Source organism: Macaca fascicularis, chromosome 14, assembly GCF_037993035.2.
Source record: "Macaca fascicularis isolate 582-1 chromosome 14, T2T-MFA8v1.1".
Taxonomy (NCBI): domain Eukaryota; kingdom Metazoa; phylum Chordata; class Mammalia; order Primates; family Cercopithecidae; genus Macaca; species Macaca fascicularis.
In genome coordinates, this window is record NC_088388.1 from 18351260 (window position 1) to 18379107 (window position 27848).

Here is a 27848-nt window from a genome sequence, read left to right on the forward strand (position 1 = left end):
TACAGGAATGAATAGGAAATAAAATAGTTTCTGCCTGCAAGGAGCTGTCAGTGTAATTGGGAAGAGGTGGATACAGCCCGATTATGTTCAAAGTTGTTAAGCATAATTTTAATGCTAAAATTTCCACAACGAAGGTGGAAATTTAGTACTGTTGGAGTCCTAGGATTGTAGCTAATCAGTTAACCTGGAAGAATATGGGGAGCCTTCACAGATGTAGGGTCAGGAATTGGTTTATATGCCATTTGTCTTATAGCTTTTGAATTTAGATAGTGCTAGAGTCATCAAAAGTGATGTGAGAATAACCCCTGTAAGTATTGAATTATAAAAGATTCAAGGCTGGGTGTGGTGGCTCAGGCCTGTAATGCCAGCACTTGGGAGGTCAGGGCAGGTGGATCACTTGAAATCAGAAATTCAAGACCAGCCTGGCCAACATGGCAAAACCCCAGCTCTACTAAAAATACAAAAATTAACCAGGCATGGTGGCTTATGCCTGTAATCCCAGCTACTCAGGAGGCTGAGGCATGAGAATCACTTGAACCTGGGAGGTGGAGGTTGCAGTGAGCTGAGATTGTGCCACCACACTCCAGCCTGGGCGACAGAGAGAATCTGTCTCAAATAAAAAATAAAGAAATAAGCCGGGCACAGTGGCTCCTGCCTATAATCCCAGCACTTTGGGAGGCCAAGGCAGGCAGATCACCTGAGGTCAGGAGTTTGTGACCAGCCTGGCCAACATGGCAAAACCCCATCTCTACTAAAAATACAAAAATTAGCTGGGTATGGTGGCATGCGCCTGTAATCCCAGCTACTTGGGAGCCAGGCAGGAGAATCACTTGAACCCAGGAGGCAGAGGTTGCAGTGAGCCGAGATGGCACCATTGCACTCCAGCCTGGGCGACAGAGCGAGACTCCATTTCAAAAAAAAAAAAAGAAAAGAAAAGAAATATGTAGTACTTAAAAGAAGTTGAGCTACTTTCACAGATTCAGCATTCTTAAGGATCTTCAGACACCATTCAGAAGATAGCAGTGGTGGAAAAATGATTTTTTTTTGTTGTTTAAAGACAGCTGGCACATTGGCTGGGTGCAGTGGTTCACGCCTGTAATCCAGCACTTTGGGAGACCAAGGTGGGCGGATCACCTGAGGTCAGGAGTTCGAGACCAGCCTGACCAACATGGTGAAACCCCATCTCTACTAAAAATACAAAATTAGCCAGGCATGGTGGCACATGCCTTTAATCCAAGCTACTTGGGAGGCTGAGGCAGGAGAATTGCTTGAACCTGGGAGGTGGAGGTTGCAGTGAGCTGAGATCTTGCCATTGCACTCCTGCCTGGCCAATAAGAGCGAAACTCAGTCTCAAAAAAAAAAAAAACTAGCATGTTATTTGGGATTGGATATTAGAACCTGGCAATTTTTAATATGATTTTTGGATTAAGCAAATACTAATAGAAAAGCTAATAGTGCTAGTTATTTGGAATTTAAGTTATTAATGGTTTAGATAAATGTTCAGAGTTCAATTTAGAAACAAATAGGAAGAAGGACTTTGAAATAGATGGTATGAGGCCAGGTGCGGTGGCTCACACCTGTAATCCCAGGACTTTGGAAGGCCGAGGCGGGTTTATCACCTGAGGTCAGGAGTTCGAGACCAGCCTGGGCCAACATGGTGAAAGCCCACCTCTACTGAAAATACAAAAATTAGCTGGGCATGGTAGCGGACACCTGTAATCCCAGCCACTTGGGAGGCTGAGGCAGGAGAATTGCTTGAACCCAGGAGGTGGAGATTGCTATGAGCTGAGATCGGGCCATTGCACTCCAGCCTGGGCAACAAGAGTGAAACTCCGTCTCAGAAAAAAAGATAGTATGTTCTGAGTGGAAACATCTATAGTGTAAGAATTCACCTAGGTTGTTTACAGTGGCAAGGTAGGAATGAGGGTATTAAAATAGCTGATTATCCTTCAGGTCCTAAAGGTAATAAAACTGAAATAGGAGAATTACAAGTACAATGTGATAGTACTAGAGAAATTTGGGATCGTTAAAATGGTTTCACTCAGTAAGGGAATCTAACTGGTCTTAGAGTAATAGCAGTAAATTGGATAACTCAGAAACAAAATCTAGAATGATGGTAACATTGTTTATGTTCATTGCACAATCATCTGGAAATTTAAGAGGCAGAGCTCTGTTTTGGTCGGGAGACCTAACTCAAGAGCATTGTGATTATACATGAGTCAGCTGCATTCAAAGGCCAGCATTCTAGTCCTTAGTTTAAGCCTTGGAAATCAAGTGTTTCTGTTCTAACTTCTACTGAAAGGAAACTTCACCTGTCATTGTATACATTGAAGTGTTCTGACTCTTACTTGTAATCAATAGTCCTCTGTTATTTTATGGGCCTTTTTTTAGTGTTTGTTTTGTTACCCATGCTTGAAAGTTATTAAAACTTGATCTTGTTTTGGGAGTTTTACCCTTTAAGTTCCTTCTCTAACATGATAATTCTCATGCTAGATAAGAAATGTACATTGTCAGTTCCCTGGTAACAGCTGGGATGTCCCAATCAGAATGGTGACTTTAGTTTGGCATCTGATGGAATGGGTGGTCATGGTGAGGGAGAACCAAGGAACTCTGGTAAACTGAATAGAAGAAGTGAAGGAAGTGGATTTTTTTCCCCTGCATTCTCAGAAGTAGTTAAGATCATTAAAGAAAAGAAAATTTCCTCTGGAAGGCAGCATTATTACATAATAGAAGTTTCATTTTATCTCACACAGCTCAAAGAAAATGAACGGCACCCTGGACCACCCAGACCAACCAGATCTTGATGCTATCAAGATGTTTGTGGGCCAGGTTCCAAGGACCTGGTCTGAGAAGGACTTGCGGGAACTCTTCGAACAGTATGGTGCTGTATATGAAATCAACGTCCTAAGGGATAGGAGCCAAAACCCTCCTCAGAGCAAAGGTCAGGGCTTTGGGTTTTGGTTTATCTTATTTTTCCCACTGACTCTCAGAGCAGGTGAGGGCTTTGGGTTTTTGACAGGATACAAAAAATTGGTTTTTTATATGTAATTTCTTTCGTATGCATTCTCTCTGTCATTGCCAGAATACTCCTGTCTGTCTATCTGTTGGAAAAAATCTGTCGTTTTATAGTAGTAATATCTTGTAATCCAGATATATTTAATGGCTTTAAAAAGTTAAGATGTTAGCATGAGGATAATTTGTAAATTGGATCTTGGGCAGTGCTTTGTGAGGGCTCTAAATTTAAGAGACAGACTCACGTGTCTCATTTGACCTCGGGAACAGAATGACGAAGATAAAATTGAAGTAAACCACATAAAGTTATCTTTAGTGTTTGGGCTAGCATAAGCTGAAAGAGAAAAACTGTCCACATACCCGTAGGTTTCTTGTTAGTATTACAGAGGCCTTGCAGGATGATTTATCAAATAGAAAGGATTTATTTAGGCAGCTTGTTTGCTGTTGCCACAAAGTGAACAGGAGAAGAAGAAAGGTGGAGCTGCTTCCAGAATTGCCTAGCAGAGTGGAAGTTTCACAGGACTGATGGTAGATAGGTACTAACTTTGCCCCATATACACACAGACCTGTTCTTATTTTCCATTTTACCAGTTTTCAGGTAATTCTCTGTGAAAGCTCTCCAACAGTGCAAATGTGAGCAAACATGATTGTCATAGTGAAACCAGCTTAATAGCAGAGGATCTAGAAGCAGAGGAATTACTTTCTCTTTTTGGCATAGTTAACTAAAAATATAAAGTATAATAGTTTCTGAACATGACTGGCAATATAACCTTCAGTAATTTATAATTCTAACTGCTGCAGCATTATTAAAAAAAAAAAATCTATGTTGTATCTCATGAGAATATGGGAGTATCAGAACGTTTAAGCCCAAGATTTACAAGATATACTTCCTCTCCTCCTACCCTAAATAAAGATTCAAAGCACAAAATCTACAGATCTGAGGCAGCACCATGTGCTTTTAGAAGCTTAATTATATTTGATGAGAACCAAGAGTCCAGAAAAAGATGTTAAGAGGTGCTTGCTCTTAAGTCATTTTATAATTTAATAAGTGATAATTATGTTTGAGGCATATGGTAGAATCTGGCTACGAAGTAGGGAGTGGTTTATTCTGAGAGAGCAGGGAAAGAAAGAGTTCCTGGTAGACTACAGGCTGCAAAAGTATAGAGCCCCATCTGTCTTCTTGTCTCATATACCACCTGGTGTTCCAAGTAGGGTAGCTTGAGTCAAATGGCACATGACCTTTCTTTATAAGAGAAGTCATCTTTTCCAGAGAAGTTATATGAGCAGCTAAGTAAGATGGTGTAACTAGGAGGAGACTAAAACAATAAAGTGTATAGAAAATAATCTTATTCCCCTGCTAGATATTCATATTCATTCCTTTCCACTGCCCTCCCCCTCTCTCTAATTTTAATAAACCCCCCCCCCCTTTGAAGATCTGATATGTCAGTGGAGGAAGGGTTGCTGTAGGAATTCTCTGCTTTGGAAGTTTTATTTTATGAAATCTTATTTATTGCAGGGTGCTGTTTTGTTACATTTTACACCCGTAAAGCTGCATTAGAAGCTCAGAATGCTCTTCACAACATGAAAGTCCTTCCAGGGGTAAGAAAGCTCCCACTAGTAAATGGAAATGTGGTAACTTTGATATATGGGATATACTTACACATATCAGGCACACACTGAAAACCATTTTGGGGAAAAGGTAATTTCCGCAGGAATTGATGTAAAGGAAGACATAAAGGGAGCACTTCAAAGATTACCTGACAGTAGTTCTCTCTCAGCCAAGAGTCTTGTGTATTTGACTTCTTGACTCACCTTTCATTTTCTGGGGAAAGATCATGAAGCAGACATGAGTTCAGAGAGAACTCTTTAAAGCTCTAGTTCTGGTATTTTAGAGTCTGTATGTATTTCTGAATGCCATTAATATATACAGTGATAATAATCATATTTTTCCTTTTTAGATGCATCACCCTATACAGATGAAACCTGCTGACAGTGAGAAGAACAATGGTAAGCAAATGTATACACTCTTCCCCTTAAGATTTTCTGCCTAGGCCAGGCGTGGTGGCTCACACCTGTAATCCCAGCACTTTGGGAGGCCAAGGCTGGTGGATTGCTTGAGGCTGGAGTTCGAGACCAGCCTGGCCAACATGGTGAAACCCCGTCTCTGCTAAAAATACAAACATTAGCTGGGTATGGTTGTGCATGTCTATAATCCCAGCTTCTCAGGAGGCTGAAGCATGAGAATCTCTTGAACCCAGGAGGCGGAGGTTGCAGCGAGCCGAGATCATGCCAGTGTATTCCCGCCTGGGCAACAGAGTGAGACTCTGTCTCAAAAAATAATTTAAAAAAAAAGATTTCTGCCTAGTTTATTTGCTTTTCTTAGGATATCTGAATGGAATTGTGCTTTAAGTAATCCGTTGTCTGAGTTGTGTCAGTTTTTTCTTTAAAGTCTGATAAATAGAAAAACAGAGTTGACAGAGAAATATTATAAGAACATTGTAGAATGAACTGGAGTATACTTGGTCAGTATAATATCTTTTGGACAGGAATGAGGGGGCAAAATGAACAAATTAGGAAGGAGAACTTAATTCTCAGGAAAATAGTCAAGTCTGGGTGATGTAGCTCATGCTTGTAATCCCAGCACTTTGGGAGGCCAAAGAGGGCGAATCACCTGGCCAACATGGTGAAACCCCGTCTCTACTAAAAATGCGAAAATTAGCTGAGTGTGGTGGCGCATGCCTGTAATCCCAGCTACTCAGGAGGCTGAGACAGGAGAATCGCTTGAACCCAGGAGGCGGCGGTTGCAGTACGCTGAGATTATGCCACTGCGCTCCAACCTGGGCAACAGAGCAAGACTGTGTCTCAAAAAAAAGAAAAAAAAGTCAGAAAAGTAGACAGTTACACTCACTGAAAGGTGTGTTCTCTTCCACTTGTCATATCAAGTAAGTGTGAAAACCTCTTCTTTCTTTAGTAGTGTTGCTAGTAAGAGCAAACAATGCTGGCTGGGCACAGTGGCGCACACCTATAATCACAGCACTTTAATAGGCTGAGGCTGGAGGATTGTTTGAGCCCAGGAGTTTGAGACCAACCTTGGTAATAAGAGTGAGATCTCTCTGCAAAAAATTGACTGGGTGTGGTGGTACATACCTGTGGTCCCAGCTATTCAGGAAGCTGAGGTGGGAAGATTGCTTAAATCCAGCAGGTCAAGGCTGCAGTGAGCCATGATCATGCCACTGCACTTCAACCTGGGTGACAGTGAGACTCTTGTCTCAAAAAGAGCAAACAATTACAAAGGACTAGGGAAGATGCCAAGTACTTTGCATTTAATAGCAACTGCTACCCTTTGAAGTAAACCTGATTATTCCTATTAGTTAGATGAGGAAACAGGCACAGAATGGTTAAGTAACTTTCACAAGATTACAAAGCTACCGTATTTCATCTAAATGCTTCTAATTATAATTTTAAGATAATGTTGGTTATAAGGAGAGATGTGAAGCCGGGCATGGTGGCTCACGCCTGTAACCCCAGCACTTTGAGAGGCCGAGGCGGGTGGATCACCTGAGATCAAGAGTTCAAGACCGGGCCGGGCGCGGTGGCTCAAGCCTGTAATCCCAGCACTTTGGGAGGCCGAGACGGGCGGATCACGAGGTCAGGAGATCGAGACCATCCTGGTTAACACGGTGAAACCCCGTCTCTACTAAAAAATACAAAAAACTAGCTGGCCGAGGTGGCGGACGCCTGTAGTCCCAGCTACTCGGGAGGTGGAGGCAGGAGAATGGCGTGAACCTGGGAGGCGGAGCTTGCAGTGAGCTGAGATCCAGCCACTGCACTCCAGCCTGGGTGACAGCGCGAGACTCCGTCTCAAAAAAAAAAAAAAAAAAAAAAAAAGAGTTCAAGACCAGCCTGACCAATATGGAGAAACCGCGTCTCTACTAAAAATACAAAATTAGCCAGGCATGATGGTGCATGCCTGTAATCCCAGCTACTCAGGAGGCTGAGGCAGGAGAATCGCTTGAACCCGGGAGGCAGAGGTTGCGGTGAGCCGAGATCACGCCATTGCACTCCAGTCTGGACAACAGGAGCAAAACTCTGTCTCAAAAAAGGAAAGAAAAGAAATGTGAAAAATATGAAAAACAAATGTGTGTCTTGGAATCTGTAAAATGTGGTATGAAGGCACAGAGCCAGGATTCAAACCCAGGCGGTCTGGCTCCCGAGTCTGTGCCACATTGCCTCTTTTCATAGTAATATTCAAGTCTTTTGTGTTTTACTCTCTTAGCAGTGGAAGACAGGAAGCTGTTTATTGGTATGATTTCCAAGAAGTGCACTGAAAATGACATCCGAGTCATGTTCTCTTCATTTGGACAGATTGAAGAATGCCGGATATTGCGGGGACCTGATGGCCTGAGCCGAGGTAGATACAGTTTTAGCTTTTAAATAATCTTTTGGTTTTTTTATTTTGGTTTGGTTTGGGGTTTTTTTTTGGAGACAGGGTCTTGGTCTATCTCACCCAGGCTGGAGTGCAGTGGTGCCTTCACAACTCATTGCAGCCTGAACCTCCCAGAATCAGCCTCCTGAGTAGCTGGGACCACAGGCATGTATCACGACACCCAGCTAATTTTTAAATTTTTTAGAGAGAGAAGGTTTCCCTGTGTTGCCCAGGCTGGTCTTGAACTCCTGGACTCAAAGGATCCTATCATCTTGGCCTCCCATAGTGCCGGGATTATAGGTGTGAGCCACTGCACCGGCCTTGGAATCTTTTTAACTGGACCAGTGGAAACTAGCCACAGTGATTCCCTAGCCAACATGGTCCGGTCAAGATAAAGAGGTTGGGCCTGCTGCTTCCTGCTGTGTATTTATGTCCTGTCTTGACTCCTCCTATCAGTTCATTCTTTTTGTCTCCTAGCCCCTCTAAGGAGTCTACATTCTATATTTCATTGTCATGTATTAAAATTTTCTCTTTTGGTGCTTTGCAAGATTCTTGATGCCAAAATGGAAATATTTTCTTCTCCCATTTTCTTTTATTTTCAAGAGGAACTAGAGGATATGATTCCTCCTTTCTCCTGATAGGCATTTTTTTTTTCTGTCAGTGGTTCTCTGTTTTTTCATTATAGCATATATCACCCTGTTGCAACATACTAGCACATGATCCCCTGAAAACAAGGAGTGTGTCTGTATTGCTAGCATGATAGTCAGCACATAGTAGGTGCTCAATTAATGTCTGTCAGAGAAATGAATGAATGCATGAGTTACTGACTCTTCTCTTACCAGGTTGTGCATTTGTGACTTTTACAACAAGAGCCATGGCACAGACGGCTATCAAGGCAATGCACCAAGCACAGACCATGGAGGTAGGGAGCAGATAGGTGATGGGGAAAATTTCTCAGCTTGGGAATGCTGGGACAGTTGGCTATTAAAGTCCAGCAGCATATGCAGCATCTGATTGCCCAGAAAGTTAAACAGCCAACATCTTAAAGTTAAAAACCACTGATTTCTTTAAAATTAACATACTGGAAATGCTCTCCCCACCCCTTTTTTTGAGATGGGGTCTGTCTTTGTCACCTGGGCTGGAGTGCAGTGGGAAGATCATGGCTTACTGCAGCCCCAGCCACCCAGGCTCAAGCGATTCCCCCTACCTCTGCCACCCAAGTAGCTCGGACTACAGGTACACACCAGCACGCCTGGTTAATTTTTGTATTTTTTTAATAGAGACAGTTTTGCCATGTTGCTCAGGCTGGTCTAAAATTCCTGGGCTCAAGTGATCCGCCCACCTCAGCCTCCCAAAGTGTTGGGATTACAGTCTCTTGTGTCTAGCATGAGGAGAATCATTTGGCAATGAATGAAATTAGAATGTAACCTGCATGCCATCCAAAAGGAAGATTTTTTTCTTTTCCCAGGTGGAGGAATTTGACCCTTTGGTTTTGGTCTTTTCACAGGGTTGCTCGTCACCCATGGTGGTAAAATTTGCTGATACACAGAAGGACAAAGAACAGAAGAGAATGGCCCAGCAGCTCCAGCAGCAGATGCAGCAAATCAGCGCAGCATCTGTGTGGGGAAATCTTGCTGGTCTAAATACTCTTGGACCCCAGTATTTAGCAGTGAGTCTTTGTGGTTTGCTTTCTGCAGACTGTGCAAGCTCCCAGCTGTTTCTTCTTCTGCTGTCCCTAGCTAACAAACACAGTGGCATTTACAACTTTTGGCATATAGAAATTATATGTAAAAATTCAGGTAGTACTATTTCTTTTAGTCCTGTTAGTCTCTCTCTCTCTCTCTCTCTCTCTCTCTCTCTCTCTCTCTCTCTCTCTCTCTATATATATATATATATATATATGTCTCTGGACATGCATCTCTGGTTATATCTTGAGGCTTTTGCTGCAACTGAAGTGGATTCCTGGTTTCCCATTTTAAAGATTTAGAAACATCTTGTGTCCTTACTTCCAAGAAAGAAATTCCTTAGGGAATCTCAGCCACCAGTGTCTTTCTCCATATCTCTTTCTACCAGATGTAGAGGGCATCATTAAAATCCTTATTGAGTCTTTCCTAAAGAGTATGATAAATGTTTCTTTCAGCGGACTTGAGAGATCAAGAGATTTTTTTTTTTTTTTTTTTTTTTTTTGCTTTATTTATTGATTTATTTTTTGTAACGGAGTCTCACTCACTCTGTTGCCCAGGGTGGAATGCAGTGGCACAATCTTGGCTTACTGCAACCTCCGCCTCTGGAGTTCAAGTGATTCTCCTGCCTTAGCCTCCCAGGTAGCTGGGACTACAGACGCACACCATCACACCCAGCTAATTTTTGTATTTTTAGTAGAGATGGGCTTTCACTGTGTTGGCCAGGCTGGTCTCAAACTCACGACTTCAGGTGATTCACCCTCCTTGGCCTCCCAGAGTGCTGGGATTACAGGTGTGAGCCACTGCGCCTGGGTGAGATCAAGAGATTAACATGAACATTTTTAAATGAGCATTACAGGTGTGTATTCAAGTTTACTACATTGTAAATAGACTTCCTTTATTTTGATCTCCGTGTTGTGGTGAGCCAAAAGAAGGTTGTCTAGTCCAAAAGAAGGTCTGGCCCCAATTTGTGATTTAGATTTACTAGGTCTGCAATATATATGTTACAGGGGATTATTAACGGAAAAGAATTGGAGCCAGCACAAGACACTTAAAACCACCCATCTGTGAGTCAAAGAGGAAAAAGGTCATCTTAGGCTATTACTGGTGAAACCACTAGATTTGTATGGATGATACAAAAATATTCCCATAGAAATAGCTAGTATAGGCCGGGCGCGGTGGCTCACGCCTGTAATCCCAGCACTTTGGGAGGCCGAGGCGGGCGGATCACAAGGTCAGGAGATCGAGACCACGGTGAAACCCCGTCTCTACTAAAAATACAAAAAAATTAGCCGGGCGCGGTGGCGGGCGCCTGTAGTCCCAGCTACTCAGGAGGCTGAGGCAGGAGAATGGCGTAAACCCAGGAGGCGGAGCTTGCAGTGAGCCGAGATCGCGCCACTGCACTCCAGCCTGGGCGACAGAGCGAGACTCCATCTCAAAAAAAAAAAAAAAAAAAAAAGAAATAGCTAGTATAGTCATTTATTCCTCATTCTTTCAAGTATTATTCTGTATGGAAACAGACAAAAGGCACTGATTTCTGTCTCCCAGTACTGAATTTTGGTTTAGTTCCAGTGGTTTTCATATTTCTGGTATCTTATAAGAAATCCCAGTTTAGGCTGGGCACTGTGACTCACACCTGTAATCCCAACACTTTAGGAGGCTGAGGCGGGCGGATTGCCTGAGGTTGGGAGTTTGAGACCAGCCTGGCCAGCATGATGAAACCCTGTCTACACTAAAAATACAAAAAAATTGCGTAGGCGTGGTGGCAGGTGCCTGTAATCCCAGCTACTCAGGAAGCTGAGGCAGGAGAATGGCTTGAACCCAGGAGGCAGAGGTTGCAGTGAGCCGAGATTGCACCATTGCACTCCAGCCTGGGCAATAGAGCAAGACTCTGTCTCAAAAAAAAAACAAAAACAAAAACAAAAAACAACCCCATTTCATCCTAGCAGGGTGAAGTTTTTTTTAAAAAAATATAAAGAGTGTTTATTTCTTTTTTTTCCTTTTTTTTCTTTTTTCTTTTTTTTGAAGCCTCGCTCTGTTGCCCAGGTTGGAGAACAGTGGTGCAATCTCTGTTCACTGCAACCTCCAACCCCCAAGTAGCTGGGATTACAGTCATGGGCCACCACGCCTGGCAAATTTTTGTAGTTTTAGTAGAGACAGGGTTTTACTATGTGAGCCAGGCTGATCTCAAACTCCTGACCTCAAGTGATTTGCCTACCTCACCCTCCCAGAGTGCTGAGATTACAGGCATGAACCACTGCGTCCGGTTATATTTCAACAGAATAAATTGTTTCTTAGTGCTGAAAAATTGCTTATACGTTCAGAAAATTCAGAGAGATTTTAGTCGTCTGCAGAAATGATGATGCTTTGAAAATGGTCTACATGCTATGCATTTGCTTTTCTTAGAGACTTTTGGAGCCCCCTTTTAGGGAAGGTTAACCTTTTTGTTGTCATTGCCATTACCAGCAAGTACATGATGGCGTATGTTGAGAGCTGTGTTCTCTTTGTTTTGGTTAGACATGATTCTCGCCCTAAGAGCTAACCTCATTTGGAGGGAAAGGCAGGGACCAAGTACAGTATTCACAGTCTACCAGTTAGGACTGAATACATTGCCCAAGGTGTTTGAGAAGAAAAAGCCTGGGTGCAGTGGCTCATGCCTGTAATCCCAGCATTTTGGGAGGTCGAGGCAGGCGAATCACCTGAGGTTAGGAGTTTGAGAATAGCCTGACCAACATGGTGAAACCCCATCTCTACTAAAAATACAAAAATTAGCTGGGCGTGGTGCATACCTGTGGTCCCAGCTACTCGGGAGGTGGAGGCAGGAGAATCGCTTGAACCTGGAAGGTGGAGGTTGCAGTGAACTGAGATCACGCCATTGCATTCCAGCCTGGTGACAGAGGGAGACTCTGTCTTTAAAAAAAAGAAAAAAAAGTAAACGTGGGTGCTAGTCGACTGTGTGATAGTACATCATCATTAATTATGAGGTTCTTTCTAGACTCTGGACTTGAATTAGCGAGGCTCTACTGTCCTGGAGGAGTTGGTTTTAATCTTTTTATCCTTTGAGAAGTGGTGGGAAAAAAGGGTGTGAAGGTGGATTTTTCCCCCCATTCTGTTCCTGGAGGTTTGTAGACCTCCTAAAACTTATCCGTGATCTCTAGCCTGGAAGGATTCGCAGTGACAGAGAAACCAGGTCAGATGTTTATAGGAATGGGAAACAGGTTGAATAAAAAGGATCCTGTACAAGAATACCAGTTTTCCATAAGCAATATTAATTGGGTTTAGTTGGAGCAAAAGTTTTCAGCAAGCTGGTTAGATTTGCCAACATACAAAGTAAACTAATGCCATAAACTCAGGGACAGGCCCTCTTACTTTGTCATGGGGCAATCATTGAAGGAGAACGTACTCTGAACCTGGTATAGACTAATCCATTAGTCATTTGATCATCTGCAACAGTGAAAACCAATTTGGAGGGGAAGAAGTAAATAAAGTTGGATAGATGTGTAGCTGTAGTGATTATTAGTCATGTAGTCCATTGTGACCAGTAAAGGGTAACTCCAAGAAATACTAGGAAATGTTTAGATTTGATATTTAAAATAGTTGTGTGAAGTAGAAATTGGGTATCCAGATGGAAACAATCTGCAGAGTGAGATGTGTGGACCTAACTAAGGAGAACTTGGAGAGGGTAACTGGAAATGGCAGTCATTCATTCGCAGACAAAAATCACAGTTGACTGCATAGTTGCTCAAGTTTAGCTTATTGTCCCCAAGCTTAGTACTTCTGTCCTCTGCTGTGCTGAATTCTACTGCCCAGGGACTTGAAGTCTGCTCAGTACTCAGTGAACATACTATCTAGGCCAGTGCTTTAACTGTGTGTTTTTTGTTTTTTGTTGTTTTTTTTTTTTGTCCTGTGCTGTCATAAGCCTCATGTTTCTGTTGTGTTGGCTTGGGTTCTTGTCTTTGACTTTCTTCTCTCTGGGGGCCTCTGCACTCTCGCTTTGCTGTGCTGTAGAGTTATCCCAGATGCAGAACCAGCCCTCACTCTCACTCTTGTTCTGTTTTTTGGTGTAATGTCTAGCTTTATTTGCAGCTCCTTCAGCAGACTGCCTCCTCTGGGAACCTCAACACCCTGAGCAGCCTCCACCCAATGGGAGGTAAGTGTTTCACTGCTGCAGAGGAGCAGCAGCACCCAGGCCAGCAGACCCAGCTAACAACAGTCTTGGGAGTTTGGCATCGTTTCTGTGAAAACATTTTTTTGCTTATTATGTAAACCTGACCTAAGATGAACATCCCAGGACTCAGTTGCCTTGTCTCTATACAGTGGCTCTATTGCTAGTTGATGCCACATTGCTCTTACGTTATCTGGTGCCTCCTAACCTTTTAGGTCACTGTTGGAGAAGAATATGGAAAAGGACTGTTTAGCTCCTATAGACTGAGTCCATTCTGATAAGGGGAAAGAACTGCAAGAACTCTTTATTTCCATTTTAAAGTGACTTTTCCAGTGACTGCAGAAAAGTCAAAGATGGCTTCCATGCAAATGGCCTACCTTGAAGCTTCTAGAACCCAGGCAGTTAGTTTACCTGTGTATCTTGTTGTTTCTTAGGTGAATTCCTATTTTGTTGTTGCTATTAACATACACAGAAAACTTAAATGGAGTGCCTCAACAAACCTGAGCCAGGGGCCACCAGGAGTCGGTGGGGGGTAGGGCATGGGGCAACTTCAAAGCTGCCTGTGCCTACACCCTCTGCATTGGATTTAGGCTAGGTCAAATGTGCATTTGAGAAAGGTGTAGTTTTCAGTGAACTGCATTTTGTTGTTTGGAAATTTTTGATAGTAATTCACTTTGTCTTAGGAAATTATAGTTGGCTATATTTTTGGAAAGTTGCTAGATTGTAATCTATATTGTATTTTAATTCTCATTTACTCTTTCCACTCCCCCCACCTCTCACCCCATCCATCTTTCCGTTGTCTAGTAAATGGTTTGCAGCATCGACAGCACAGTTTAGATTTCTTCCTCCCCTTTCAACTGTGTTGCCTAGGCTCTACTTGGAAGTCTTTCACTCAGTGATTGTTCCTCTCTCCTCTTTCTGGTGATGAATCTGCTGTTCAAGCGGTGGTGTCTTTATTCTTTGTGTCATTGCTGCTCTCCTGTGTTCTCCCTTGTTTCTTCCTGGGCCTTTTGCATCTGCCACGTTTTCTGCGTGTTCCCCTCTGTTACAGAGAGTGAATCCCCTGTAAAGTGTGAGTGAGGGGCCTGGATGCAGTCCCATTCTGTGCTGTAGGCTGTGGCATTGTTCTCCTGTGCTCCTGGCCCCATGGTAGGCAGTTTTTCTTGGTTTCCTAATTGCCCACACCTTTATTAATGTACATTTGGTGTGGTGTGCTATTGGATTAGCCATCTCTTCTCTGAGGAAATGATTTCAAGTTTCTTAATGAGTGATATCTGAATATTTTTTGGAGCCCTGTAATGTTGTTTATAAGGCTTATCTAGAACAGTTCCTCTTTGTCAGGAACCTGCCCTCTGCCAGTGTGTGCTTGTCATTGCTGGAATGGAAATGAAGCACCCTTATCTGCTGGCTAATCTCTTGCTTTGGATGTTGCAGGGTTGAATGCAATGCAGTTACAGAATTTGGCTGCACTAGCTGCTGCAGCTAGTGCAGCTCAGAACACACCAAGTGGTACCAATGCTCTCACTACATCCAGCAGTCCCCTCAGCGTGCTCACTAGTTCAGGTAAGCGTGAGGATGACCCACTGTGCCGTTATGTGCCTTGGACAGATCCTTTGTTTTTAAAGGCAGAGTCTAGGAAGGAAAAATAGTTAACACCTGTTTCCAGAGAGGTCAGATTATGAGCAACAAATTTTCAAATGTCATCTTCTGAACTTAAGAGAAATCTTCCTGATTTTTAATATGCTGTGGCCATTGTCTCTGTCCTGGAAGGACAGTTATTAGAATTAGTAACTGAAAACCCCTTTGCAAATAGCATACTTGGATAGTGACACTCTTTCTTATATTTGGCTCTTGTTGACAAGAGAATGCAAGTGATGGGTTGAATTTTAACTCCTGGATTTCTAATAGCAGGGTCCTCACCTAGCTCTAGCAGCAGTAATTCTGTCAACCCCATAGCCTCACTTGGAGCCTTGCAGACATTAGCTGGAGCAACGGCTGGCCTCAATGTTGGCTCTTTGGCAGGTAAGGGGCAGCCCCTGGCTGTCATCAGACCATTCTTTGTGCAGGTAGCACATCTTAACCCTGGTAGGGGCACCACTGGAATGATTGCAGTGGCCCAGTGAAGTTAAAAATAATCATGGGGGCCAGGCGTAGTGGCTCACGCCTCTAATCCTTGCACTTTGGGAGGCCAAGGTGGGCGGATCACGAGGTCAGGAGATCGAGACCATTCTGGCTAACATGGTGAAACCCCGTCTCCACTAAAGATACAAAAAAATTAGCCGGGTGTGGTGGCAGGCGCCTGTAGTCCCAGCAGGAGGCTGAGGCAGGAGAATGGTGTGAACCTGGGAGGCAGAGATTGCAATGAGCCAAGATTGCGACACTGCACTCCAGCCTGGGTGACAGAGGGAGACTCTGTCTCAAAAAAAAAAGGGGGGGGTGGTGGATTTTTTATTCAGACCTGAGTTAAATCCCGCCTCTGTCCCTTAGCTAGCTATAACTTTGGACCACCTTTCTAAGGACATTTTCTCATCTTTGAAGTGGGAATAATAGAATACTTTGAAGGGTTGTTAAAAATTAAATGAGGCCAGGTGTAGTGGCTCATACCTATAGACCCAGCAGTTTGGGAGGCCAGAGCAGGAGAATCACCCTAGGTCACGAGTTCCAGACCAGCCTGAGCAACATAGTGAGAACTCCATCTCTACAAAAATTATCTGGGTGTAGTGGTGCATCCCTGTAGTCCCAGCTACTTGGGAGGCTGAGGCCAGGAGGATTGCTTGAGCCTGGGAGCTTGAGGCTTCAGTGAGCTATGATTGTACCACTGAACTCCAACACAAAGTGAGACTCTATCTCCAAAAATAATAATAATAATAATAATAATTAGAACATAAAGTGCTGCTGAGCACATTGCATAGTTACAGTGGCTGACACATAGAATGTACTCAGTACCTGTTAGTTGCTCTTTTAATGGTAGGGTTCATCCTCATCTTGTCAGAAATCACATGTACCCCTTTGAGTTCGCAGTCCTGGGACTCTTCTTTTATGGCATTCTAGCTCATTATGAGAAAGTGGCAGAATAGCCAGATAGAATATGGAGCCTGTCATTCCACAGATTGGATGAAGGTAATGGGGAGCACCACACCCACGTATGGCATTTCTTAATGTCCCCATTAGCAAGGCCTGGCGAATGTCCTGAAATCTAGCCAGTCAGATAGTTTCTTTTCAGGGAGAAACTAAGAGGGAGATAAAGGGAAGAACTTTGGAGTTTTCCCTCTTCTAGATGGCCCTGAGTAGACTTGTCTTTGGCATCAGTTTAGTCTTTCCAGTATATTAATACTTCTCTTCCTCCAACCAAGGAATGGCTGCTTTAAATGGTGGCCTGGGCAGCAGTGGCCTTTCCAATGGCACCGGGAGCACCATGGAGGCCCTCACTCAGGCCTACTCGGGTATCCAGCAATATGCTGCTGCTGCACTCCCCACTCTGTACAACCAGAATCTTCTGACACAGCAGAGTATTGGTGCTGCTGGAAGCCAGAAGGAAGGTGAGTGCAAAGGGAGATCGGGGTCAGGTATGGGGGTATTCCTCCTTCTATACCAGAACTGAAAGGCAGAGCAAAGGCTGAGGGAACCAGTTAGGTCTTCAGACCATTGTTTTTCTTTGATAGTGTCAAATGTAGACTGAGAAACCCTGTGAAATGTGATCTGCTTTTGAAAAGTTTTCTGGGCCGGGCGCGGTGGCTCAAGCCTGTAATCCCAGCACTTTGGGAGGCCGAGGCGGGCGGATCACAAGGTCAGGAGATCGAGACCACAGTGAAACCCCGTCTCTACTAAAAATACAAAAAAAATAGCCGGGCGCGGTGGCGGGCGCCTGTAGTCCCAGCTACTCAGGAGGCTGAGGCAGGAGAATGGCGGGAACCCGGGAGGCGGAGCTTGCAGTGAGCCGAGATCGCGCCACTGCACTCCAGCCTGGGCAACAGCGTGAGACTCCGTCTCAAAAAAAAAAAAAAGAAAAGTTTTCTGGATGTGTCTCAGATCAGAACCTCTGTGTGCCCTCTTGGAATGGGGCTCCAGTTTTTAGACGAAGCAACAGACACTGACCTTATCGCGTCTGACACATTTGACAAGAATCTGTTTCTGTTAGGAGGTCTTCTCTACACATTACAAATCTATCAGAGGGTCTTCTGTCTGGATGTCTTCTGTCTCAGTGTCCCTTTTAGCTATGTCATTTGGCATTTTCCTCACTTTCTGATCGATGTTTGTCCTGATTGAAGACAAACCGAGGGGTGATGGGACAGTTTGGCCCATGAGTTGATGGAGTGGAAAGTATGTCATTTGACACAAATGGTATTCAATTTAGGAGAAAAAAAAAATTAGGAGAAACCGTCTAGCCAGAAAGAGGCCTGAAGGTGACTTACATGAATAGAAAGTCCTGTTGACACCTCTGTGCTCAGATTTGACTGGGTTTTTATAACCAGGAGCTGGTATAAGCACTAATGTAGGAAAAAGATGAGTGTCCTCTTATCACAGCAGAAAGAAGTCCTGGTTCATCTCTCCTCACTTGCTCTGAATCACATATCCCCTAGGGATGTGGTAGTAGGAGAACATAGCGTGAACCAATATTTTTGTGGAGATAGACAATAAATAAATGAGGGCATGAGGTGTTTCAGATGATCCTCTGGAGAATGATAAGCAGGGAAGAGAGATAGGGAGTGTCAGAGGCACTGCATTTTATGCAGAATGCTCAGAGAATGTCTGTCTAAGTTGACATTTAAGCAGAGAACTGAAGGAAGTAGGAAGCAAGCCATGCCTGAATCTAGAGAAAGAAGAGTAACAGGGGCATAGGAAAAGCAAGTACAGAGGCCCTCAGGCAGCAAAGTTCCCTGATATGTTTGACAAAAACAAGGAGGCCAGGGTGGCTGGAGAATGGCTGGGCTGCAATTGTAATAAAACTTTGTGGTTAGAAAATCATTGAGTAGGCTGGATGCAGTGGCTCATGCCTGTAATCCCAGCACTTTGAGAGGCCAAGGCGGGCGGATCATGAGATCAGGAGTTCCAAACCAGCCTGACCAACATGATGAAACCCGATCACTACTAAAAATACAAAAATTAGCTGGGCATGGTGGCGCCTGTCTGTAATCCCAGCTACTCAGGAGGCTGAGGCAGGAGAATCACTTGAACCCGGGAGGCGGAGGTTGCAGTGAGCCAAGATCATGCCACTGCACTCCAACCTGGGTGACAGAGCGAGACTTCATCTCGGAAAAAAAAAAGAAAAGAAAGAAAGAAAATCATTGAGTATAAGTAATCAGATGAAGAATGTGTATTCTGCTTTTAAGCTCAGTGTTAATCATGGGTGCATTTTTAAAACTAATTTCTTTTTATTGTCCAATTTACATATGATGAAACTCACTGATTTTGGCATAGAGCTATAGAGTATTGACAAACAGACCCAGTCCTGCAACCATCACCACAGATTAAGAACATTTCCGGCCGGGCGCGGTGGCTCAAGCCTGTAATCCCAGCACTTTGGGAGGCCGAGACGGGTGGATCACAAGGTCAGGAGATCGAGACCATCCTGGCTAACCTGGTGAAACCCCATCTCTACTAAAAAATACCAAAAAAACTAGCCGGGCGAGGTGGCGGGCGCCTGTAGTCCCAGCTACTCGGGAGGCTGAGGCAGGAGAATGGCGTGAACCCGGGAGGCGGAGCTTGCAGTGAGCTGAGATCCGGCCACTGCACTCCAGCCTGGGTGACAGAGCGAGACCCCGTCTCAAAAAAAAAAAAAAAAAGAACATTTCCATCACCCCTAGAAATTCCCTTGTGCCCCTTTGTACTCATTCCCTGCTTTTACATCTTGCGTCTGGCAACTACCCATCTGTTTGCTGTACCTGTGGTTTCTAGGCATTATTTGGAAACCTGTTTTGTTTTTAACCCCTTTTCACCCCCTCTTCTGTGTTCCTCTCTGAGCCTGCAGTCTCTGTTCTCCTGCTCCACACACAAGTCGGCCTGCTTTATTATCCCAGAACTTCTCCTCCAGGTAGAATTCTCACATCCTCATTGAGATGGAGCTTGGCTGAATGTGAGGGAAGGAATCTGTTTTAATGTTTGCCCTTTGGTTTCTTGCTTTGTATTTAGAGAATCTGTTTAGTTCCCCAGATGAATCTCTACTTTTGGGGATTGTGATGGTTTTAACATAGGTGGAAATGAGGAAGACCACTGGTGACGAGCATGTTTGACACTGATACCTTTCCAATTCCTGGGTATTTTGAAGGTCCAGAGGGAGCCAACCTGTTCATCTACCACCTGCCCCAGGAGTTTGGCGATCAGGACCTGTTACAGATGTTTATGCCCTTTGGGAATGTCGTGTCTGCCAAGGTTTTCATAGACAAGCAGACAAACCTGAGCAAATGTTTTGGTATGTTGGCTTCTCTCTGGTGTCAGGGTGGGATTAGTATTTTACCACTGAGAAAGAAGGAGCTCACTGTAGAAAGAGCTGGATATGAGTTTGGGCTGTTGTTTTAACTTGGCCATGGGCAGGTCATATAACCTCTTTTTGAGCCCCAGTTTCTCATTGCTGTAGTGTAGGTAAGGATTTCTACCCACACTGTTGCTCCAGAGAAAAAAAATAATATATGGAAAATGGTTTGCAAAAAAACCTTAAAACAGTCCAGGTTTGTGCCTATGAGTCCCAGTACTTTGGGAGGCCAAGGCAGGAGGATCACTTGAGCCTAGGAGTTTGAGACCAGCCTGAGCAACAGAGTGAGACCTCATGGCTACAAAAAATTAGCCAGACATGGTGGCGTGTACCTGTGTTCCCAGCTACTCGAGGCTGAGGTGAGAGGATCACCTGAGCCCAGGAGGCCGAGGTTGCAGTGAACCATGATCACACCACTGTACTCCAACCTGGGTGACAGAGCAAGACCCTGTCTCAAGAAAAAGAAAAAAACCTTAAAATTACCATGTAGATGTTAAGTGATACTATTAAGAACCTAATTTATTTCATATGATATAATGTCCAGATTTCTTGTCCCTGCTGAGTAAAATTGGGATTTTAGATGAAGCACATAAGGTATCTTGCATAAGGAGGACTGAGAATCTCCTTGCCTCATTATGTCCCTCACCTAGGTTTCTGCTTGGACACACAGGTTTTGTAAGTTACGACAATCCTGTCTCGGCCCAAGCTGCCATCCAGTCCATGAACGGCTTTCAGATTGGCATGAAGCGGCTTAAAGTACAGCTCAAACGTTCGAAGAATGACAGCAAGCCCTACTGAGCGTGCTCCCCTCTGAGACTGGAGTGAGAGGGTCTTCTGGTAAGTGGGGGAGGAGCACCCTTAATGATTCGAAGCCCTGAGGCTGTGTGTTGACAGCCCTGGACCCTGATCCCTGCCACTCTCGCAGGCACAGCTTGCCCTGAAGACTCGGCTACTGCCTTCTGTGGGAGTTTCGCTTCGTACAGAGGACAAGTTTGTGCTTTGGTTTCCAGTGTTTTACTTTGGAGTTTAGGTGCCATATCCTGAGTTGTTTTTTTTTTTTTTTTTTTCCTTTATTTAAAGTTTGCTGTGTTTGTAACCAGTGTGTGTTGAGAAGGACCAACACCAAACCACCCTGGGGAAGGGGGACAGGGAAACATTTAACACAGACGATGATCGGGATTTGCCCCAAACCACCCCAAAAGAGAGGACTGAGTAGAACAAAAAAGTGACCCCCAGAACCTCCCTTAGTGTGAGGGTGGGTAGAATGAGAACTGACACCTGGGAGCTGTGGGGAGCAGAGCGACTTTGGGGGAGAGTGGAGTGACACCTAATGCCCTGGCAGCTGGAGACTCAAACTTCTGCACAACTGCCTTCTGGGAAATAGTTTTTGACACATATTTTTCAGATTCTTGTCCGGAATTTCTGCCGCTCTTTTCAAGAAAGAGTGTTAACAATTCTCTGGAAATAGAGCACCTGTTAGCCTGACATATGCAAAAAGCAGGGCGGCATCACCCATTACCAGCTCCGCCAGCCAGCGGTCAGTATTGGATTGGCCCTGCCTGGCTGGTGGCAGTTTGGGAGAAGCAGCCAAAGAGGTTAGTTTATTTCAACACCAAATTAGACCATGGCCCATTTCCAACAGGTCTCTTTAAAGAAGGCCTCTATGGAATACATTGCCTGGTTTCCTTCCTTGCAGTTCACCACAGCAAGAAACGTCACCTCCATCCCAAGTCACAATTTTCTCATGAAGGCAAATCCAAGAAGGGCTTGCAGTTCTTGCTGTAGGGGTACCACTTGTGGGCAGAGTGATCAATGCCATCTAGTCGGGGGAGGAGGAGCTTGTTTCTTGGTGTACTTGAATCAGAAGGTCCCTGCAAGCCAGTATGCTTCATTTGCCAGTGGCCAGAAATCCTCCCTTGCCTCCTTGATTGAGGTGTCCCAGATGTAGTATTCCCACAGGGGTCTGGCGGACCCCTCCTGTAACCACTCCAGTCACATTTTCTGCTTTTGAGGCAGAGGTGACATTAGGACGTTTACAGCCTCCACATGAATTGAGTGTTCATTTACCTCAGTATTACCGTGTTCATTTTTGTCCTCGTGCTACAGTTAGCTCCCTGCTGCCTCCTGCAGGTCTTACTTCAGCTCTTGCCTGTGACCCACACAGCTTCTGGGCTCTGCCTCTGCTCTAAGAAGTGCTGTGGGGGCAGAGAACCAGGAAGGACATGCTGTTGGGAATGTACACCTGGGCAGAGGTGGCCCTGTTAAGATATGACTATAGCCACGGCCAGGGACTGGATCCCTGGGTCTCTGGAATCTGAAACCTCACAAATGCCAGTCTTGACCCCTAGCAGCAGAGATAAGAATAAAGGGGTTGGTTTGCTATTAAGTCAGATGGGGCCTCTCTCCTTGTCATGCTGTCCCTGTGGGTAACAGACAGGGATTGACCATCTTACTGTTGTACAGGTAGCTGGTGGTGTTGGATTATCCCATTGAAGCTGGGACAGCTGTTCCTTTCTCATAGTGATAACTTGGGTCTGTTGTCCTCTAAGGAACGTGAAACATACACTTCTTAAGCTGAACCACGTAAACTTGAAATTCTGCGCACTGGGAGAAATGTGTCCTGTGTTTCAAAGGATAAAACTGTTCTAAAGGCTTCCAGGGTCATGATGGGATTTTTTTAATAAATGCAAAAAATAAAAATAAAAAAGAAAAAAGAAAACAAAAAAAGAAAAAAATGCTAGGTTGGGGAGGCGCTGTTCTGAATCCCAACCGGCTGGAACCAAGAATGTCGTTTCTATTTTTATAGAAGTTTTATACAGCTCCGGGGTGGAGAATATTTATTACCTAAATTATATCTCTGGAAAAGGCCAGGATTTTGTAGAATCCAGAATGTGATTGTTATACACACAGGGTGCTGTGTATGATTGAAACTACTGACTTTCTGTGGCCCGTTTGCAGCCCAGCTAACCTGCCCAAGGGGAAGGTGTTAATGCTGTGAATTGGCAGAGGAGAGAGCTGTGCTCCACAGGGTGCTGCCGGTGCTGTGCTCCCTAGCCTTCTGTTCTGTCTTCCTCCTTAGCCAAAATGTCACTCCCTTCCCACATCCCCCTCTTCTCTCTGCCTTCCCCCATCTCACCATTATTTGTCCATGGATTTGTCTTGGGCTCTGGGACCTTATGAAACCCCTTTTCTAATGACATAAGAGGCCAAGATGCAATCCACCCACCTTTGATACCAGACCCTGAGGGCTTCATACCTGCTGATGGGTTCTCTTAAAAGGAATGCTTGCCCCAGCAGGGTCCTGGGCTGCTTGAGCAGCCAGCTGGTGAGACCATGCATTTCTCTGTTCTCTCCTCCCCCTGCCGAGTGAGTTAGCACAGCAGTAGCACTGCCCTTGAGCACAGTTCTTTCCCCAGGCCAAAGATGGTTTTGTGAAGAAGCTGCTCCCCTACAAGTCTCATGTGTGAAAGGGCTCAGCTCAGAGTGGAGACTCGCTGTCAAGTCTTAAGCAATCCTTTTCTGTTGTGTGAAGGTTTCACTTACAAAGTGTTTTTTGTTGTAGTTTTGTTTCTTACTCGGGTTACATCATGAAATTGATTTGCCTTGAATGCAGCCAGACCACTGTCTCCTGGGTTCCACTTGAGTGGCCAGGGCCTGGGTGGAAGCTAAGAGCTTGGATTTCTGGGAACAAAGGGCCATCCCCATAAGATAAGAGCAGAAATTCTGGTCCTCTTCCCTGAAAAATTTTCCCCACCCCAGCCAGCATCTTCTGCTTCCCCTTGGGTTGTGACCAGAGAGTGGGGAGAAAGGCTGAGGCTCTGCTCCCCTGGAGACCTTCTCTTAGGAGTTGGGCGCTTCATGGAAAATCCAAGCCTTAGGTTCCCTTCTGTCTCTGGCAATTAGATGTGTTCTTGGTGTCCTCCATGTCCTTTTTGACTTTTCCCTGTGTCCATTGTTAGCATGTGCAAAAGTTCCCTGTCATTACCCAGTCCCTGCCCGCCCACCTCATTTCAGGGCTGTACACACAGTGAGTGTCCTGTTCTCTCTCTCTTTGTTTGGATGTATTGCTCTGTGTAACTCAGTGGGTCTCCCTCTTTCTGGTTTGTTTTTTTTTCTAGATTCCTGCCGTTTGTTCATCGTTGTGCCTAAAGCATGTCGATGTGGCGTCAAGTACATCGTCCAAATCCCTGTCTCTTCAGCTTCTCTGATGCTTGAACTCTCACCTTTGACCTTGTGTTGACCTTTGATGCTGACGTGTATTTTTATTATGTTTGTTTCTTTCTTCGTTTTTTTTTTCTTTTTCTTTTTTTCTTTCCTTTTTTTTTTTTTCCCTTTTGTGCTGCCAAATTGGTTTTGCTAGAACGACTGCTGAAGGGGAAATATTTAAACTTGCATTTGAATATAAAAAAAATCTATTTTTCTAGAACTTCATAAGATAACCACTTGATTTTGTGATTCCAATTCTTTGTAATTGTCTTCAGAGCAGCCCTACTAGCACATACCGCGTGGTGTTTGTATTTCTGTGAACACACAGCCAGTCCGTTTCTAGGCTTTGTTTCTCTGTGTGCTTAGTTTTAAAGACAACTTTGAAGTAAACAATGAAATAAAAGATGTCACTAAAACCTTTGAGGCTCCTGAGCACATTTTGCTGATACAGTCTGTGGGGCTTGAGGAGACCGCATGTATTGTTCTTTCTTTTGTTTTTCTTCTGAGTTCTCAACTGCAGAGAGCACCTGAACCCCCTTTCCTTTTTGACCGCAGGCTGCAGTTTGGGCCCCAGCCAGCCCTTTTTCTTTTTCTTTTGTGGTTCTTCCCTGGAGCGACTCTGTGGGGAGTCCTGGATCCCGCCTGCCCCTTCCCCTCAGCCCCATGCTTGTTCCTAAAGTCTCCACAGCAAAATGTGATGCTTTGATTTTTTGTTGTTGTTTTTGTTTTTGTATTGTTTTTGTGTTTTTGTTTTGAATTTTTTCCTTTCCTACTAAGATTATGCCCAGAAAAAAGTTTTGCATGTTTCCTGCTGTTTCTTCACACCTTCGTATATATCACCTTCACCTCTCTGTTTTCTATAGTTTGTGCAAAAACTGATTTAAAAGGGTTTCAAAGAAGCTGTTTTAAATTGTTGTAGGGTTGATTATTTTTTTCAAGATTGTATTGTTTTATTTTGAAGTGGCAACTTTCTCCTCTATTGCCCTTAGAGCGTTTGCCTGTGCACTTAGACTGTCACTTTGTGTGGCCTCCAGGTCTCAGCAGGGCGTCCAGGAGGCTGGCTGCTCTGCTCAGAGAGGGTGGGAAGGGGGCCTGGAGAGACACAAGAAGCAGAGGTAGAGCCTAGAAGGTGGCAGCAGGTGGGCAAGAGGCTTACTTAGCGCATTAGGGGCAGTGAGCACCTGGAGGAAGGAGGGCGCTCCCAACCACCCCGTAGTAGGAGGCCATCTGCGCACCAAGCGGCAATTCACCTGCTGGCGCTTTTCCTAGGTGACAAGCACAATACTACAGTCTTCACACTGTTTACAGCCCTGGGCACCAGCCACCCCGCACTGGCTCTTCACCACAGCTCTGCTCTTGCTTAGCTGGTGGGGTGGGGGGAAAGGGCAGGGATTTGTTTTTTAAATTGGGTGAAGAGCCAAACAGCTACTGTCCCTGGGTGCCAAGCAAGCCAGTTTTTTTGGTTCTCTGAGGGAAACTGACCCTCTTCTCTTGTGGCACCATCCAGCCTCAGGGTCTTGGAGACTTGAGTAAGAATGTGAGTGGAGGGGGAGAGGCGAGGAGAGGAGAGGTCACAGGGTGGATCTGTGGAGGGAAGAGGTTGCAGGGGGAGGAGCTGATGATAGATCCCACCCAGACCTAAGCTGCTGGTGGGTGGGCGAGCTGGGAAGTAGGACTGTCCAGGGAAGGGTGGAGAGATGTAGCTAGCGGCTGGGGATGGGGAGGTGGAAGCGCTGCTGAGCATCCTCCACACCAACGTTGATGAAGGAAGGGATCCCAGCAGGGTTTCTGCTCTGGGGCTGGCAGGTTGCCCGGTATTATGCCCAAGGCCACTCTGCCTGGGGGAAAGGGCAGCCAGGCAGAGGCCCAGTGTCTGGTAGGCTGCTGAATTTCCTGGAAGGGGTGATTGGATGGAAAGAGGCCAGAAACCCCAGCCTGAGAGACTGCTGTGCGCCCCACAGTCTGACTGCACAGAGCCGCCTCTGTTGGCAGGAGGCACTGAGGCTCCCCTTCCTGTGTATTGAGAAGCCGTGTTTGCCAATATATTTTGCTTTCAATTCCAAGAGGAGCTCTGGGAAAACCTGTGGATAAAACCAAATGCCAAATGTTGGACGTTGTTTCCTTTTCCTTTTCTCTCTCTGATTGTTTTAATTGTTCTGTGGTGGTTTTAATGGATTTGAGACCCTGGAGCGGCAGCTGCCTTTCTGATTTCCAGCTGCTTTTTGTGAATAATTTAAAAAGAAAAAAAAAAAAAAGAAACTTTACATTTTGGAGACAAACCTGTGTGAGTTTTTTATTGGTACAAACGTTGTATTTAACACTAGGGGTTTTGTACAGTTTTTTGCCTTTTCTACTAGAAAACAATGTAAAGTGATTTCACAATGTGAAGAGAAAAAAAAATTGCCACTATGACCAAACGCACAGTCTGTTCTGCAGCAACAACGGGATTCAATCAACTCAGTCGTGATTCAGCCGTAGAAATGCTTTTCCTTTATCTTGTTTGAGCTTTTCTTTTCTTTCCTGTTTTGATTTGCAAAAGAAAATGTCTTTTTTGTGTGAACTTGTGTTGTACTCTGTAGAAAATTATGGATTTTACTTTAATGGTTTAAAAAAAGGCAAGAAGAGCTCTCGTCGCTTTTCTTACCTAATCACAGAGTTTGTGTAGTGAATTTAAAAAGAAAAAAAAATTGTTACAAGTTTGGGTCAAGGGAGTATGTGTTTCAAAGGAATCTCCTTCCTTTTTTTTGTGTGTTTTTCCTTTTGTCCCAATGGGGAACCTAAATCTGTTTTAATTGCACAGACACACGGACAAAAAGTCATTTTGTATCTGCCAAGTGTGGTACCTTCCTTTGTTTATTTGCTATTAAACTGTTTGAGAAGAACTGATGTCTTCAGAGTTACTGATGGTTGGGGAGGGCGGTGTGTCCTTGGTGCGGGTGGGCTTGCCGTGTTCCTGAAGAGGGGGTGTGGGTTCCTCTTCAAAATGTAAGGCTTCATTTTGATGTACCTGAAGGTGTATAACTGAACCCACCAAAAACTCCTGAAGGAAAACATAATTTCTCCCCAGAAAACTGCCTTCCCCATCTTTTTGTATTCTCCAGGATTTCTTTTTTTTTTTTTTTTTTTTTTTTGAGACGGAGTATAGCTCTGTCGCCCAGGCTGGAGTGCAGTGGCCAGATCTCAGCTCACTGCAAGCTCCGCCTCCCGGGTTTACGCCATTCTCCTGGCTCAGCCTCCCGAGTAGCTGGGACTACAGGCGCCTGCCACCTCGCCCGGCTAGTTTTTTGTATTTTTTAGTAGAGACATGGTTTCACCGTGTTAACCAGGATGGTCTCGATCTGCTGACCTTGTGATCCGCCCGTCTCGGCCTCCCAAAGTGCTGGGATTACAGGCTTGAGCCACCGCGCCCGGCCATTCTCCAGGATTTCTACTTATATGGAAACACCTTAAAATTTTTTGCCAGGCCGGGCGCGGTGGCTCAAGCCTGTAATCCCAGCACTTTGGGAGGCCGAGACGGGTGGATCACGAGGTCAGGAGATCGAGACCATCCTGGCTAACATGGTGAAACCCCGTCTCTACTAAAAAATACAAAAAACTAGCCGGGCGATGTGGCGGACGCCTGTAGTCCCAGCTACTCGGGAGGCTGAGGCAGGAGAATGGCGTGAACCCGGGAGGCAAAGCTTGCAGTGAGCTGAGATCCGGCCACTGCACTCCAGCCTGGGCGACAGAGTGAGACTCCATCTCCAAAAAAAAAAAAAAAAAAATTTTTTTTGTCAAACCTAGTTTTCGAGCATCTCCTGTTCTCCTTGGCTGCCACACAACAAAGCTGGTCCAGACCTGCCAGTGCTCATCTCTTCCCTAGTGCTGCAGAGTCCCTGCTCCCTAGGA

General features: G+C 44.8%; 1 protein-coding gene across 50 annotated transcripts in view; it reads left to right on the forward strand.

The window, feature by feature from the left end:
* Positions 1 to 26842, forward strand: part of CELF1 (CUGBP Elav-like family member 1) — a 92094-nt gene extending 65252 nt beyond the window's left edge. For 4 of the 50 annotated variants that reach the window (XM_045370484.3, XM_074013615.1, XM_074013614.1 and 1 more), the window contains 13 exons: positions 2754 to 2941; positions 4529 to 4611; positions 4971 to 5019; positions 7289 to 7423; positions 8281 to 8360; positions 8946 to 9107; positions 13195 to 13270; positions 14720 to 14848; positions 15194 to 15307; positions 16639 to 16824; positions 19551 to 19694; positions 20425 to 20591; positions 20680 to 26842. In XM_045370484.3, the coding sequence (XP_045226419.1) occupies positions 2754 to 2941; positions 4529 to 4611; positions 4971 to 5019; positions 7289 to 7423; positions 8281 to 8360; positions 8946 to 9107; positions 13195 to 13270; positions 14720 to 14848; positions 15194 to 15307; positions 16639 to 16824; positions 19551 to 19694; positions 20425 to 20552 (1474 nt within the window). In that variant the 3' untranslated portion in view covers positions 20553 to 20591; positions 20680 to 26842. Of the gene's footprint in view, positions 1 to 2753; positions 2942 to 4528; positions 4612 to 4970; positions 5020 to 7288; positions 7424 to 8280; positions 8361 to 8945; positions 9108 to 13194; positions 13271 to 14719; positions 14849 to 15193; positions 15308 to 16638; positions 16825 to 19550; positions 19695 to 20424 lie in introns of all 50 variants that reach the window. The other 46 variants (XM_045370485.3, XM_074013617.1, XM_074013616.1 and 43 more) reach the window with 14 other exon arrangements.
* The last annotated feature ends 1006 nt before the right edge of the window (positions 26843 to 27848 follow it).